The sequence below is a fragment of the Antedon bifida genome, chromosome 4 (genome assembly GCF_963402885.1).
Source record: "Antedon bifida chromosome 4, ecAntBifi1.1, whole genome shotgun sequence".
Classification (NCBI taxonomy): domain Eukaryota; kingdom Metazoa; phylum Echinodermata; class Crinoidea; order Comatulida; family Antedonidae; genus Antedon; species Antedon bifida.
The window spans coordinates 29,355,771-29,370,687 of record NC_136229.1 but is presented as its reverse complement, the minus strand read 5'-3'; the positions used below and the strand labels follow the sequence as shown (position 1 = coordinate 29,370,687).

General features: G+C 33.6%; 2 protein-coding genes across 2 annotated transcripts in view; both read left to right on the top strand.

Moving 5' to 3' along the window:
* Positions 1 to 7,965: 7,965 nt before the first annotated feature.
* On the top strand, positions 7,966 to 9,461 carry LOC144839318 (uncharacterized). The gene is made up of 3 exons (XM_078694633.1): positions 7,966 to 8,169; positions 8,708 to 8,889; positions 9,233 to 9,461. The coding sequence occupies exons 1-3, from the start codon at positions 7,966 to 7,968 to the stop codon at positions 9,459 to 9,461; spliced, it is 615 nt and encodes a 204-aa protein (XP_078550759.1).
* A 2,507-nt stretch (positions 9,462 to 11,968) lies between these two features.
* Positions 11,969 to 14,917, top strand: part of LOC144840962 (ATP-dependent translocase ABCB1-like) — a 31,359-nt gene continuing 28,410 nt past the window's right edge. Inside the window, exon 1 of the mRNA XM_078697069.1 lies at positions 11,969 to 12,054. The gene's annotated coding sequence lies outside the window, so the exon portion shown is untranslated. The remainder of the gene's footprint in view (positions 12,055 to 14,917) is intronic.

The following is a 14,917-nucleotide window of genomic DNA, read 5'->3' as shown; positions in this document are numbered from 1 at the left end:
TTCTGTTCAAAAAATCTGATTTAGGAATTTCTGAACAACATGTATGATGGTGGAAATCGTTTCAAAATATATGCCACATTGTGCTTTTTTGGGATCAGATGTTCATTTAGAGTGTTTTGTTAAAGGAATAGAGAAGAAACATGTTGTAAGCTGGATTAAAGATGGAACCGAGATTACCCGAGGTGAAGAGGTATTGGCGTCAGACGAGAACATTAATGAACGTTTAAAACCTACCTATGTTGGTAAAGTGGGTTATTTTGCTGGAGAACATGGTTGTATAGTAGATTGCCAGTGGTTTCTTCTTAAAATTAAAGAATCAAAGAAAATTGATGAAGGAATGTATTCAATTAGAGTATACGAAAAAGATTGTGATGAAACTGTAGGCCTACATCAAATTACACAAACAGCTGTACAGTTGTTATGTGTTAAAGATAAAATATGTTATAAATGTTGTCCTAGAGTCTTCACCACACTGCAACCACCACAAAGTTAATATACTGTAGTTTACATTATGGTGTACACTGTACACTATTTTTGTTGCAGTTGCTCGCTTTCCCCCCCCCCCCCCCCTTTATTTTATTAATTAAAGAAATCAATCAATATAATGTTACATATTATTTTAAGAATAAGAATAATTTTTAATGATAAATTGATTTTTTGCCTTTGTAATGTTCCGATGTTCCGATTGAGATGTGCGAATGTATTTCTCATTAAGAATAACTTTATGATTAGGCCTCGAGAAATTTCTCTTAAGAAACGGCGGGAGAATTTTCTAAAACATGAAAACTCTAGTCTTTCAATTATGGTAAGTCCAACCATGGATTAAATCCATGGTCCAACGTCCTAATTACAGGACAAAGGACTAAATTATATATAAAATGGAAAGTAGTATTGATTATATAAATGAAATCAAAATACCGTATAAGTATCACATTACTCGATCATTAACTGATGTTGTACGCAACCAACGCTCTACCAACTAACTAAGATAAGTCTAAGTTGTTTGTTTGTTTGTTTGATATTATAAAACTGTAATTATGTTAACTAATAGTCACTAATATTGTAGATATATTGTATTGCATTTCTGGTAATTTTGGATGTGTGCCAATTGTATCAAAAGTGTCTCCAAAATAGCCTAAAAGTTGAAGTTGAAAGCAAACGAGAGGAAATGATACAATTGTATGAAATTAATCAATTACAAGATTCCAGATCAGGTGGCGACCGGTGGCATTATTTTTTCCCTATGAGATTAAGGCAGAAATCATGAATAATGTATGACCTTAATTATTTTTTATGCTAAAGAATTGCAAGATAGCTGATCTACTTCCCAACCATCTAAACAATCTCTCTCACCAATATAAAAAAATGCCATGTGGCCGAATTCACACTTAGGCTAAGGGAAACACTTATTGCCATATTTGGGCACATCACACTTTTTTTGTCAAACTAGTAGTTTGATAGTGTAGACAGAGCTTTAGAAAAATATTTTCCTTTGTTAAAACAATGACTGCTCGAGTGTTATTTATCATTGTATAGAATAAGTTGTTACTTTTGATATCCGATTTGTTATGCTTTATACGAAATATATTTGTATCATTATCTCAGAAACATTTAACATACAAGTTGCAATTTTTTGTATCGTAGCCATTTTGTTTTACACGGAATAAACAACGTTAAACCTAAAATTGGGAACAATTCATCAATTGGTTTATGATTAATGTAGATACATATTATATCATTAAAACACTGGTGGTAATTGTTGTACAGTTGGTCAGATATTCTTTTAAATCTTTTACTTCTAATTTGTTATTATTTAAAGAGACAGTAGGCTTACTCTACTGCTCGCCTAACTGGTAATAGACACTCTTTAAAAGACTTCGGCTGAATTCATGTGTATTGTAGTTTAACAAGGCCATATAGATGGCTGCAGTCGCGTACTCAAGTTAGTGTTTACCGACCGACTGACTGACCAACCGACCGACCAACCGACCGAAATTGCTGAACATGTTTAAAAATATTGAAAATGTTATTATTTAATTTACACGTGCGTAGCCTGTCACTTTGACGTGCTCGTATAACGTAATTTCGAGTTGAAAAGTGAATCAAATATGATGATATTATTAAAGAAAGGTTGTAAAGCAGAAATCGGGCAAAAAGAGTGCATATTAACATTTACGCGCAGTGCGCGTGCAAACACCTGCGCACTCATGGCAATTTTTTAAACGCTTAAAATTGCCTGAAACTTACTCTTATTTCATCGAAAATAAATTTTGACAATTTTTGCGTTACATGCGCTACACACGTATTGTATTGCCCTGAAATTTATGAGTACCAAATTTTATTTAATTGTGATTCATGCTTGTGAAGATATGATTACAAACTTGATTTCGTTAAATCGTGCGTAGACCGTGTAATTTTTTATTGCGCACCGTGAAAACATAACCATATCGATTCCTGGCCATAAGGAATATACTGTGAAAAATTGACTTTGCTAGGTGAAACTGATATCAAGACAAGGCCACATACAAGTTAGTGTTTACCGACCAACCGACCGACATGTAGGTAACATAATTAGCCATGACATTGTACACTATCTTTGGTTGGAATCATTTTCCGTCTGGAGTACGCCCTCTAGTGTTCTTATTACATCTCGCTGGCATAGGCCTAAATAGAGGGTGGAAAGAGTAAGGGTAGAAAACAAAGAAGAAAGCTTGGTAGATATAAACAATTTGGAATGGAACTTTAAAAACAGCTTACTATAATTATATATATATTTATAAAAAAAGAATGGCTAATGTCTCCAACATTAATATAACATTAAAAGTACTGTAATTATTTATTTTTTCTTTTTTTAATTTTGAATTGAATTGACTCAGTGTTACAGTAATGTATTTTAGTTCTTTTAATTATTACTATTATTAGGGCACTACCGATTGGTTTGTGCCGCTCTTGAAGCGCCATCAAAATAAAGTTATTATTGTAGTATAATCCAGATAAAGAAGTCCAAGGACAGGCTGAAATAATTATTCTGTATAGAATCAGTGTATCACCATTTGATAGCAATAACAAATCGGCACGATATTTTACGCTTTGCTTAACAATGAAACATATGTATGAAAGTATGAAAACAATGTTTATAAAGGAAAATCTTTTATGATTGTAAAGTAAACATTATTGTTGTGAGCCATCAAAGCATATAGGAAACTTGTAGAGTTTGTGTAATTGTCTCTATACAATGCATAGTCCCAATGGCTACAAGGAGAATTTTCCTACTGCTCGCCTAACTGGTGTAATAAACATTCTTTAAAAGACTGAATTCATGTGTATTGTAGTTTAAAAATGTATAGCATAATTAGCCATGACATTGTTATGGTCGTGGATCTGCTTTGTAATTTATCTTTGAGTGGATCGCTATCTTTTAAAACATTTAATTCAAATCAATCGAACAATTAGCATGTCGATTCTTAAATGAGCGAATAAATCAGGTGACTATAGTGTGCCAAAAGGGTATTTTTAATTGATATTTTTTTTTTTAAACTGAAATCAAACTTATTAAAGATGTGTTTACCCACCCCCACCCCCCAAAAAAACATGAAAAATGAAGATTTATGCAATTTATAGTATTCTTGTATTTTTAATGTAGGTTAATCACCAAACTGTTCAGGGGGACAATTTAATATATCTTTATATATCTTTTTTATCTTTATTTACCATAAATGTTTTTCCATTGTTAAATTACTTAGAACAATGAATTGTTAATTGCAGAATTTGATTTATATTTTTGTTTTGTGTTTGTGTTATCGCTGCGTCGGTCTTGTTTTTGGTACCATGAAATATGAAATAAATAAAAAAAAATATTTTTAATTGATACAGTAAGACTACGTAATTTATGTTTATGGGATTGTGTCAGTTTATTAAATAATTTTGACATTGTCACTGGTAAATTGTTATTGTAGAATTTTAAAATAAAAGATAGGCCTATAATTTGTAATTTATATAAATCGTATATATTCACAATATTGAGTTGCTTAAAGATCGGTTCAGAAGGTGCTGTTTTGACAATCAATTATACTATTCGTGAAGGAAGTACTAACATACGTTTACAATAAAAGTTTGTGTAACTTTGGAAATTGGACGTTTAGAAGAATCACACAATTTGCACACCGTACACCTATAATTATATAATAATTATGTACATTTTTAAATACTCAACTGCTTAAACCAGGGAAGAGTTATATATTAATTTAACTCTTCTCTGCTTAAACAAAGGAGATGACGCAGCAATCAAATCAGAAACAATACTACATCGAAATGGTTCACCATCGCTTTTTGTAAATATTCTGATGTTGTAAAAGTGAAAAATCACGTAAAAAGAGTCTCGTTTCTTCTCCTAGTACTGGTAGGCTTAGTTGATTCAGATGATGTAGTACAATAGTCTCTCACAAGTACTGAGTTCAGCCTTTTCTTTACAACTTATAGGATGTATGTTTGGTATCCATTTCCTTTGTTGTTGTCAGTTTCACTGCGGACCAGCGTACTACGGAAAACAGCCATTATTATTCATTCGAATATCGGAATTTGGTGTAAACATGTAATGTGGTTGTATCAGTGTTGCATGGAACCTATTTTCACATTGTAAAAATAATCTGAATATAAAGCTACATGGAATTTATCATAAATCTGTAAGATGCTTTGCGTAAAGCAACTTCATGACAACTTTTGCTATTACCGTATTTTTTTAAATTTCAAGTTCCAGTGACACTCACTTAATACGAAGTAACTCACGCAATTGTTCACGAAATTTCTCCATGTAGATTGCGTAAAGAAACGGATTCGCTATAAAATTCAACATTGCCAATTCAACAATAACAAAATATACAACTTCATAGTTGATATCATCTACAAACGCTTTTAATAGTAACAAACAAATTGCTGGCGTCCAACACAATACATAGGAAATGCTAACTGCAAAAAATACCTTTAGTGTTTTATATGTTATGATTGAAGACGAGGATGACGAGATATTGGAAATACTACGGTTACGTATAATCAGCTCTCGTGTAATACTACTATACACAAATATGATTACCAATAAGGTAAAAAGAAAAGCAGCAGCGTACGAAACCATTACAATTACTTTTAAAAACTTCAATTCTTCTTCTTTAGAATCACAGAGTGTTGTTTCAAAGGCGTCAATATATCTCAACCCAAGGACATGTGGATTTAGAAGGGGACCACTAATCCATGCCAGCGTTATCATAATTATTGTATGTTTAGTGGTGTAGTTTGATTGAAACCAATATGGCTTCACGATGGCAAAATATCTTTCTATGGAAATAAACGCCAGGTTAAGACTAGATGCAAGAGCTGCCATCCAGAAAATACAATTCATCTGACAAAAGAATTTACGATTTGCAACGAACAGATTCGACCATGATATGAAACATCCAAGAGAATCTAGTAGTGATTGGTTGAAAATAAGCAACCGCGTACTCTTCCGGATTGATAAAACTCGAAAAATGACTAAAAGTACCAAGATGTTTACTACTAGTCCTATAATAGATAGTCCGTATCCAAAAGCGATTGCAATCCATGATGGAGCTGTCTGGTTCATATCTAGGCCTATGGTTTGTCTGAAGCGTTCCTTTGTGAAAATGCAAGTGATAGAATACCTTCCAACTGGATTGCAACGGCGGGGGTGCGGCCTAGTACTTCAATGCCTAGTATATTCGTATGGCCTGTCCGATTTCTCTCTCTCCGATCCTATCATTACATTGTCCTTCAATTTAAGTTGTATAATTACACTGTACTATGCCATATTTAATTATCACAAATAATTTACTATCGTCTTCGTCGTTGTTTGATGGACTTCAACGGTCCAATTTCCTCCTATAGCTCCTGTTTGTTTTAATCTTGGAGGTATAAATAAAATAAATCTATTTTTATACCTCCATGTTTTAATGCTACTGGTGTATAGTTTATCTGTGCGATTGGAAATTGATGGCTGAATTAGTGGTACGGCTGCGAAGTCGTATTTTAAATAAAATATTCTCAATTGTGTTATATAACGAATTAATATATATTATGTTAAAATTAGCGTGTCCTTCGTCTGTAACTAAGTGTTTTCTATTCAGAAGATGGATGAATCCACTCACACATCCGATTCATGTGATACACATGATCATCGATTATTTTAGTCTGGACACATTTTGTCGTATGCGGAGGTAGCCTACAAATGACAATCGTATACTCCACGTCCACTCATTATTCAGCAGTTCTTATCTCCACCAATAAACGAATTTCGACAAACTTTACACACACATTGTTCAATAATAAATGTCAGATTTTAATACATTAAACATTAGTAGCTAATTAATATACGCCTCAGTTCTCTATTTATTCTTATTCTTAGATATTTTTTTTCGATATTTGTTAATTGTATTGTTTAACTTACGACAACATTAGGGCTACTTCATAATTACAATAAAATCTACATACAATCTTACGAGCATATTACCCTGTAGATAATATCAAAAGATATTGGGGAACTTGTAGAGTTTGTGTACTTGGTCTGTGTACCGTTCAGGATTTGCAGTCAGTAGTTAAGAGATTATATATGGCTACAAGAAGGATCTTCAGCAAAAGACTACTACCTCGCCTGATGTAATGACACTGTTTAAGATGACAAGGTGTGCCAAAACAGGTGACCCGACTTCTATCTCCAATATGTTATGGTTTATTGCGGCACATACAACTCATTCATACACATATTCAGTTATTTGACAAGAAATAACTGCCTGTCTTTCTTAATACTTTCAGAATCGACGACGAAGAGCCATTTTAATATTGTAAATTAGTGTTTCTTGAAGGGCTTAATCGTTGGCGCACTTTGCAACAAACTGGGACAACAAAAGAGACAACGATACTGTAATCATTGTAGTAAATAATAAATGCAAATATAACAACAATAATGTTTTGATAATAACCTCATTGTTTACCTACGATTAAATTATTCCGTACATACAACCATTTGGATGTGTATGCCTATTTTAAATAATAACTTATGAACCGTAGCCTACTGGAAGTGTTGTTGTTTCAGGTGTAATTTGGGACAATTCATAAATTGGTTGATGATTAATGTAGGTAATATATATCATTAAAACACTGGTGGTAATTGTTGTATAGTTGGTCAGAGTATTCTTTTGAATCTTTTACTTCTAATTTCTTATTTATTTATTTATTTATTTATTGTGTTGGCATTTTCTTTCTTAAGCTGGATTAAAGATGGAACCGAGATTACCCGGGGTGAAGATATATTGGCATCATACGTTACATTAATAAACGCTTGCTACCTGAAGTTGGTAAAGATTGCCAGTGCTTTATCTTTGTTATTAAAGAACCAAAGCAAGTCGATGAAGGAATGTATTAGAGTTTACAAAAACGATGAAACTGTAGGCAAACATCAAATTACATAATATGTTATGAACCCTGTGCGCTACTAGATTACAATCTGATATAATGGATTACCAGGCATAGTGCGTACACCTAGCTAATCAAGCAAAACCGTGCTGACCTGTCTCGCTAGTCATATTTACATGGACACCCAATTGTTTTTGTATTGAAATGTCATGTTTTCTTTAATTACAGTATATGAAACAAAATTAGCTTTTATTTCTACACATTTTACCGTTTCAACCAGTTATATCCGACACTATTAGTGGAGAAATCTTGCTAAAAATGGTGATTTTTTCACAATTTGATCGCGTTTCAAGATGTATAAATAAATAAAATTTATATGCGTCATCGCCATATAAAAGTAAACATTTATTTCTATCAAGATGACCATTTGATCCCTGCATTATATAACTCTGTATCGAACCTGTAATCAGTCCAGTCACATTAGAACTCACTGTTAGCTCTGTTGCATATAACAATAAAGATTTGTAGAGACAAGTGACGATCCAAATGGAAAGAAAACTAGTTCGTGTGTATTTGTGTGGAGCGCACAGTACCGGGAAAACAACGCTTCTTGGTGACGTTTGCAAAGAATTACCAGAGATCAAAAAGGAAGCCGAAATTGCAAGACAGGTACTGGAGGGGATGAGTCTAGAGGATAGACGCACCGCTATTGACTTCCGCAACCAACCCGAAAAGTGTGAACAATTCCTGGTAACAAATATACAATATTTTATTTAAATACAGCGTGTATTATTCATTGTAATCCTCCTGTCATGGATGTTGTTAAATGTCTATTAACGTAATATCCAATCATAAAGCTGTTTGAAAAAATTGTAATGATGTAATTGTAATTGTGTGATTGTAAATTTAAATATGTTGAGAATGTAAAATTACTTCTTCATATTAAACAGGGCCTATAAATCATTATATTATTAATATAAGTATAAGATATATATACGTCCCTGCCTAACGTTTTATATTTCCTTTTTAGAAACATATAGGCCTATACTGAGTGTACCGCAACTAATTTGTAGTGTATTATCAGTAAGATTTACATAGCAGTGGAAATTCTACGGTACGGTCTCCTTAAGTTTTGACACTGCACAATTTCAATTCGCCCTCCCTCAAACCCTAAAACTTATAGGCCTACTCGACATTCCCCAATTCTGAATCGGTCGTTTATAACCGTATAGGGTCATGATTATTTTGTATCCATTATTATTCATAATAGTGACTTATTTTTTTGTAGCGATTGGTATTGGAATCTCAATGCGAGGTCGACCGTAAAAACGCATTGAATGAAGATTTAGTAGAGGGATATATCGCAGACAGAGCTGGAATTGATCCTTTAGTGTACGCTGCATTGTACCTTGGTGACAAGGTGAAAGACTCCCTGCTGTCACTACCAGTTACTCAAGAATGTATCAAAATGTACGTGTGAACGCAAATGATTACATTCAACAACCGCGTAGATATCTGTGTGATCGTGTGAACGTGCAGCAATCGACATAAAACCTGGTTTCCACTAGAACGCAAATAAGCGCAACGCAAGTGAGTTGACCAATCACAAGCGACACGTTCAGAATGATGATCCATCAACTTGTGATTTGTTCAACTCATGACTTACGTTGCATTTACGTTGTTTTTTAGTGGGAACCAAACCTAAGGGCGTAGGCCTACTGATGCATCCATGAGGCAAAAGAGAGGACCATTGGCGACCTACTCGAAATATACCTAATAACGTTTTTAAATGATTTGTTTTCCTCTTTTTTAGGTATAAAAATGATAAAAACGCCTTAATATTTGTCGTGCATCCTCATAAAGAATGTATGAAGGAAGACGGTATCAGACCTACACCTGTTTGGAACGAACTAACGCGATATACAGAAATATTAACTCAGCTTCTCGACCATCTACAAATTAACTACACCCCCCTAACCGTCCTGGACCGCACTGAACGATGTCAAATTGTTGTGAACCAAATACAAGAGAAACTGTCTTAAGAAGATTATTAAAACAATAATAATAATATACTTCAATTACCATGTTCAATACAAAATAGTGATATTTTAAACAAACATTATATGAATTGAGCAAGCTTGAGTCAAGAGTCAGGCATTATTTTTTAATTAATAATAATCAATCAAACAATTATAATTAGCTAGAATATGAACGTATACGGTAGCTTTTTACGCCAGGTTATTGGGCCAAATGTACTTATATAATAATTATTATATTTTAATTATTACTACAGGAGAGCCCCTTAGACTGGTACACAAACTATTCGAAACATCCATATAGGCCTATTCAGTGACCGAACAAAGCCAATACTGTATACTGTATATTAACATAACTTAAAATGGACCTGAAATGGATTTTCGATTTTTTTCATTTTAGAATGACGTTTTGGGGGCTATTAGGTGTTGCTAAAACGTATATTGTTACAAAATATAAATTCGCCCTTTTGGGGAAAGCCCCATTTGAAAATCAAAAAAATTCGCGGGTGACGTCACTTTGCGAATATATTCCTATCCCTCCAATGGACAATTTGCAGTTTTTTGGCTATAACTCTTGAAATCTTTGGAGTATTTTCTAAAAAATGCTTGTGCTTTTGCAGAAACATATTTAGAATTTTTTTATATAAAATTATTACCGTATAAACGGTTATTTATCGAGTAAATGACGATTTAAAATCTCCAAATCGACGGGTTTTTTCTGGCAATACCGACGTTAGCCTGGCAACGTTGTCCAGGATACAGCGCCGTGTGCAATGATGCGTATCCATATTTTTCGGTTCGTGTATTTTCAAAAATAGAATTTTGTATATCGTTCGTAATTTATACTGCTAAAATAAATGTGTTAGTTTCTTTAGTTTTTAGTTTAGCAGAATAACTTAGTAATATGAGATGGTAATTTATTTGTCACGAATAAGGCAGTTCGAAAACGAATTTGATTCATATTTTACTTTGGCTTGACAATGAGCAGCAAGTTGTTGATATCGCTTTGGATGCACATGAAACGGAGCCTCGCATGGGTGGGTGGAGGATCGACTCCGCGCGCTGGGGCCTAGGCCTAGTAAAGGTTTGGGAGGTAGGCCTAGGCCTTCTAAATTCGGGTTTTAGAACAAAGTAAATTTTAGGGCACTAAATTTCAACAACATTATATATTGAATAAATTAGTATTAGTGTCAGCGCTTCGCGTATCTTTCCTGGCCGTCGATTATTCACGGACTATCGGGCGGCATACACGCTCTCGATATCGTCGTGTGTATATATGTGACGTCGTGAATATAGATGCTCCCGACGGCCGTTGAAATAGAATATTGCAATGGCGTGAGTAATTTTCGCTAATTTACCAAGGTATCTTAAAATTTCGTTTTTTCTCAAAATACTATACATTTTGTTTTTATTTGTATGGGTTTGTGTTAATTTGATACATTTAAATAACATGTGTGAATTTCTTGAAAATCGAAAGTCCATTTCAGGTCCATTTTAAGGGAACAAGGAAACTTTCGCGACGGTGTCCCTTTAGGGGTTCTCACGGTAGAATTAAATATAGTTAATTACACTAGTTGAATAGTTATCAGTATAGCTGTTAACAAAGATACAAATTGAAATACTTATTTTCTTATTATATAATGACTTAAAATGTTATTATAAATGTATAATCAATCTTTCAACAAATTAATGTATATTATTTTATGATTAAAAATGTTTATTCTTATAATTATTCTGAGCTCTGATTGGTTGAATTTTTTGCGTCGCAAAAAAAGAGGCCTGATGAAAACAAAAGTAATGTTTACTACCACTTATACCACGGTAATAAAAATATAGAATCTATGTTATTCTTATTATGACCATTTCTACAAAACGCGGTGAGGTGGATGGGCGGTTTCCGCTCAGGATAGATAAAATACTAGGTTATAATTATTGTTATCAATTTTCTGTAAATCATTTGCATGGTGCGAGGTCAGCAGGTAGGCTTTTCTGTACTTTGAGACATATCTCCAGAGTTTATTTACGGTGTTTAATGTGATATAACTTGCACATATTATGTGAATAAATCTGTTGGGCCCGGAAAATGCTTAACATGCTTATTGTGATTTATGACAAGCTGATTAACGTTGTAAAAACAACATTACTAACTTTACATATAATACCTTCCCATCAGCAACGGCGTATAAAAATGATATACTTTGCGAGCGAAACAACCTTAGGCTGGGGGCCCGCCAAAGGCCTCCGGTCGCATTATTTGTTTTCCTATTAGGTTAAGGCAGAAACTATAGAGAGCGTGCATATAATAGAATATTCATGATGCATGCTAGATCGGAGTTAGTTGTTGTAATTTTTGTTTATAGCGTCCTCTATATAAGTTAGCCGTGATTATTGAAGCATGCCATATACAGAAGAAGTTCACACAATTTTTAGGCATAAACAAAGAATATATTCTTTGCTATAGAGTTACCACAACTGTCCAGACGAGAACTTTTGTGTTTTCCCATGACATCATGTTTATATAATATTGTTAACAGTAGGTCTAGCCTAGTTGTACGATTTACTTCGGTGTTATCGAAATTGTACAACTGTACATGTCAAGGTAAGTTTACTTTCTTTATACCTACTAGCCTCCTCACTTCCCTGCTATTATTATTATGTGAGGAGGATGGCCTGGGAGGAGAAGAGAGGAGGTGTGTGAGAGCATAATGCCATGGATTGGATTTTCCGGGTGCAGTGGTGTACATAGTTAGGCGCCCATAGTTTGTTGGTGGGGGGTCGGGGAGTATTGACCATATTTGTCGGGGATAAAAATATGATCATTTCTTTTCTGGTAAAAAATAAAACCACATTAAGTGTACTACTATATACTTTAAGTAACTGCTGCATTCCATTTTTGACGTAGGGCCTAATGTCTAATATCGTCATAGCTGTCAAAATTTGCAGGGGCTTCGCCCTCATACCCCTTTGTTGGCCCCAACCAATGACTGTTTGTTCCGCGCGTACGGCCCCACCCTGTCGGGCAAATCCTGGCGCCACCACTGATAGACGATGCACATTACAGATTGATTTCAAATGTGGACATTCCATGTGTGGTAGAAAGCTATAAAAATATGAACTCGCGTACGAAAATAATGAAAAATGCACTCTTCATTACGTCTGAGTTCAATGGAATATTTATTGAATATAACACGACCCACAATCACCAAATCACCCTGTTTATGTTTTAGAGTTAGAAAATTCTCACTTGAAAAATAGCCTAAAATTGTAATTACAGTGGAACCTCTGGGAGCAGCCACCTCCCTTAATGGCTGTACTTTCAAAAGCCTGTTTGTTCTTCCTATCTAATTAGTGCATTTGGTATGTAAGCAGCCACCTCCCATAAGCTGCGGCAACTCTTTTTTTACTAATTTAGATTTAGTACTGTAAGTGGCCACCCGAAAAATACAGTTTTTGATACTCATAGTGCTTTATTAGCTTTATTTCGAAGCAGTTTTAAAAACATTCTGTGAATAACATTCCTGTGTTTTTTAGATGATAAGAAAACTACACAGATTTTGACCGACCATTGTCATATAATAAAAGCTTTTAAAATTTGTTTGCGAAAAATATCGTGCATAGCCAATACATTATTTTGGCCCTCTATCGTCAGAACCTCCCGTAATCGGTCATTTTTCCCGGTTCAACTGTACAATCAATGTAAAAGTATCTACACTAAGTAGTGTAGTAAAGATAGACGTATATTTATTTACACCAGTAAACCATATTAGTTCTTAATTTTTTTAAAATCTATAGTTTATATACAAAAATTGCCATATGTTTTTATACAAAACCCACACACAGATGTTTTTATCTACTTTTCATTTGTGCCTTCTAAGTACTGTTAATTGTGGTACTGGTAGCAAGTCTCCACATCCTGTTTTACTGGTCATTTAGAATGCCCTGTATGTTATTGTCAGTAGAATAAAAATAGACAAATATCGTTATTTTACAAATTGAGTTTAAAGAAGCATTGGAAAGAAAAATGTGTAAACAGTGAATAAGGAGGTAGTTGTGTAAACACTAGTTGTTGATATAAAGTTTGCGGTACACCGCGTATGTTAGTTCTGAAAAGAACTGTTGAGTTTCTCGAGTTTCTTTCAATATGCTTTGATCGTCTTGAGGAGTGACGGCGATCAAATCAAATTTTGATTGAAAATGTCATTCTTCACTCAGTACTGATAGACCAACATTTATTTATCATGATTAATAATGAAGTAATTTAGAAATTTATTCTTAGAATATACTTTGAAATGTCTTTAATGAAAACGCATTCCGAACTCTCAAATAAGATCAACAACAAGTACTTTGTGATAAAAAATATACTACAGTATGAGTAATAAATGTTTTTTGGCATTTACTATGCTTAGTAGGCCTAAGGGTATTTTTAATCAAGCAATTTTCTAATAATTGTGTAAAGTTATTTAAAAATGGTATACTCGTTTTCTATACATATATAAAACATTATAATAAATAATGAGTAAAAACAAAGTACTGTATGTGTGAAATAAATAAATAAGAAAACTTGACACCTAGGCTCCAATCCAAGAAATATTAAAGATATATTGTCCCCTGAAAAAATGTTTTTTTTTTATCTTTTTGTTGAATATGTTATTTTAATGTCACATAATAGTTATTGACTTTCACAAAAAATTGGGTCTGAAAAAAATTATTTACCTGAAAAAACTGTAATTTAAAGCAAAAAATGGTCAAATTGTCTGGAAGCCAAAAAAATAAAAATAAAAAAAAATAAAAAAAATAAAAAAAATAATACTGTACGATAATATTATACTTTTTAAAAAAAGAAGGGAAAGAAGAAAGCGAACATTCCTAAATACCCACTTGCATCTTATTGCATAAAACAACTTTTGTATTTAAAATATGTAAACTATTCAAGTACAGTCAGTACACTTGACAATCTTGCCTATTTTGGATTAAAAATATCTACTTTATTCAATAGGATTTATAGTTCATTGAACCTATTGTTCTGATTTTCCCAATGGTTTTTTAATAGGAGAGTGCCTTAACTCATAACTATCAGTACTGAAATTCTACAGTTACTGTGTATGCCTTGTATGTAGAGGTTACTGTATTGGAGCTCAGGTATTTACTGTATTGGAGCTCAGGTATGTACTGTAGCATTAGATCATAAGACCACATTTACAGTAAGTCATGGGTCCTGGGGTCCATTGGGATTTAATTGTTGGGCTGATCCAAATGACCCTGTTGATTCATTTCTCAAGCCATTGGTTATGGAACACTGCATAATTAAAGCTGTCCAAAACGTAAAAAGGCCTCCTGGAACTACAGTACCTTAAAAGGTAGTCCAAGTCTGCGTCCAGCCCACGGGCTGACCAAACTTTGTGGAATTCTTATCGATTGATTACAGTATTAATGGGAGGCTTTTAAATACTAGGGTGGTGTAA

What these genes read in the sequence shown, in the direction of transcription:
- LOC144839318 (XM_078694633.1), top strand. Translation starts at nt 7,966, where the DNA reads ATGGAAAGAAAACTAGTTCGTGTGTATTTGTGTGGAGCGCACAGTACC. An exon ending in AAAAGTGTGAACAATTCCTG is followed by an intron (nt 8,170 to 8,707) that starts GTAACAAATATA and finishes ATTTTTTTGTAG; the next exon opens with CGATTGGTATTGGAATCTCA. An exon ending in ACTCAAGAATGTATCAAAAT is followed by an intron (nt 8,890 to 9,232) that starts GTACGTGTGAAC and finishes CCTCTTTTTTAG; the next exon opens with GTATAAAAATGATAAAAACG.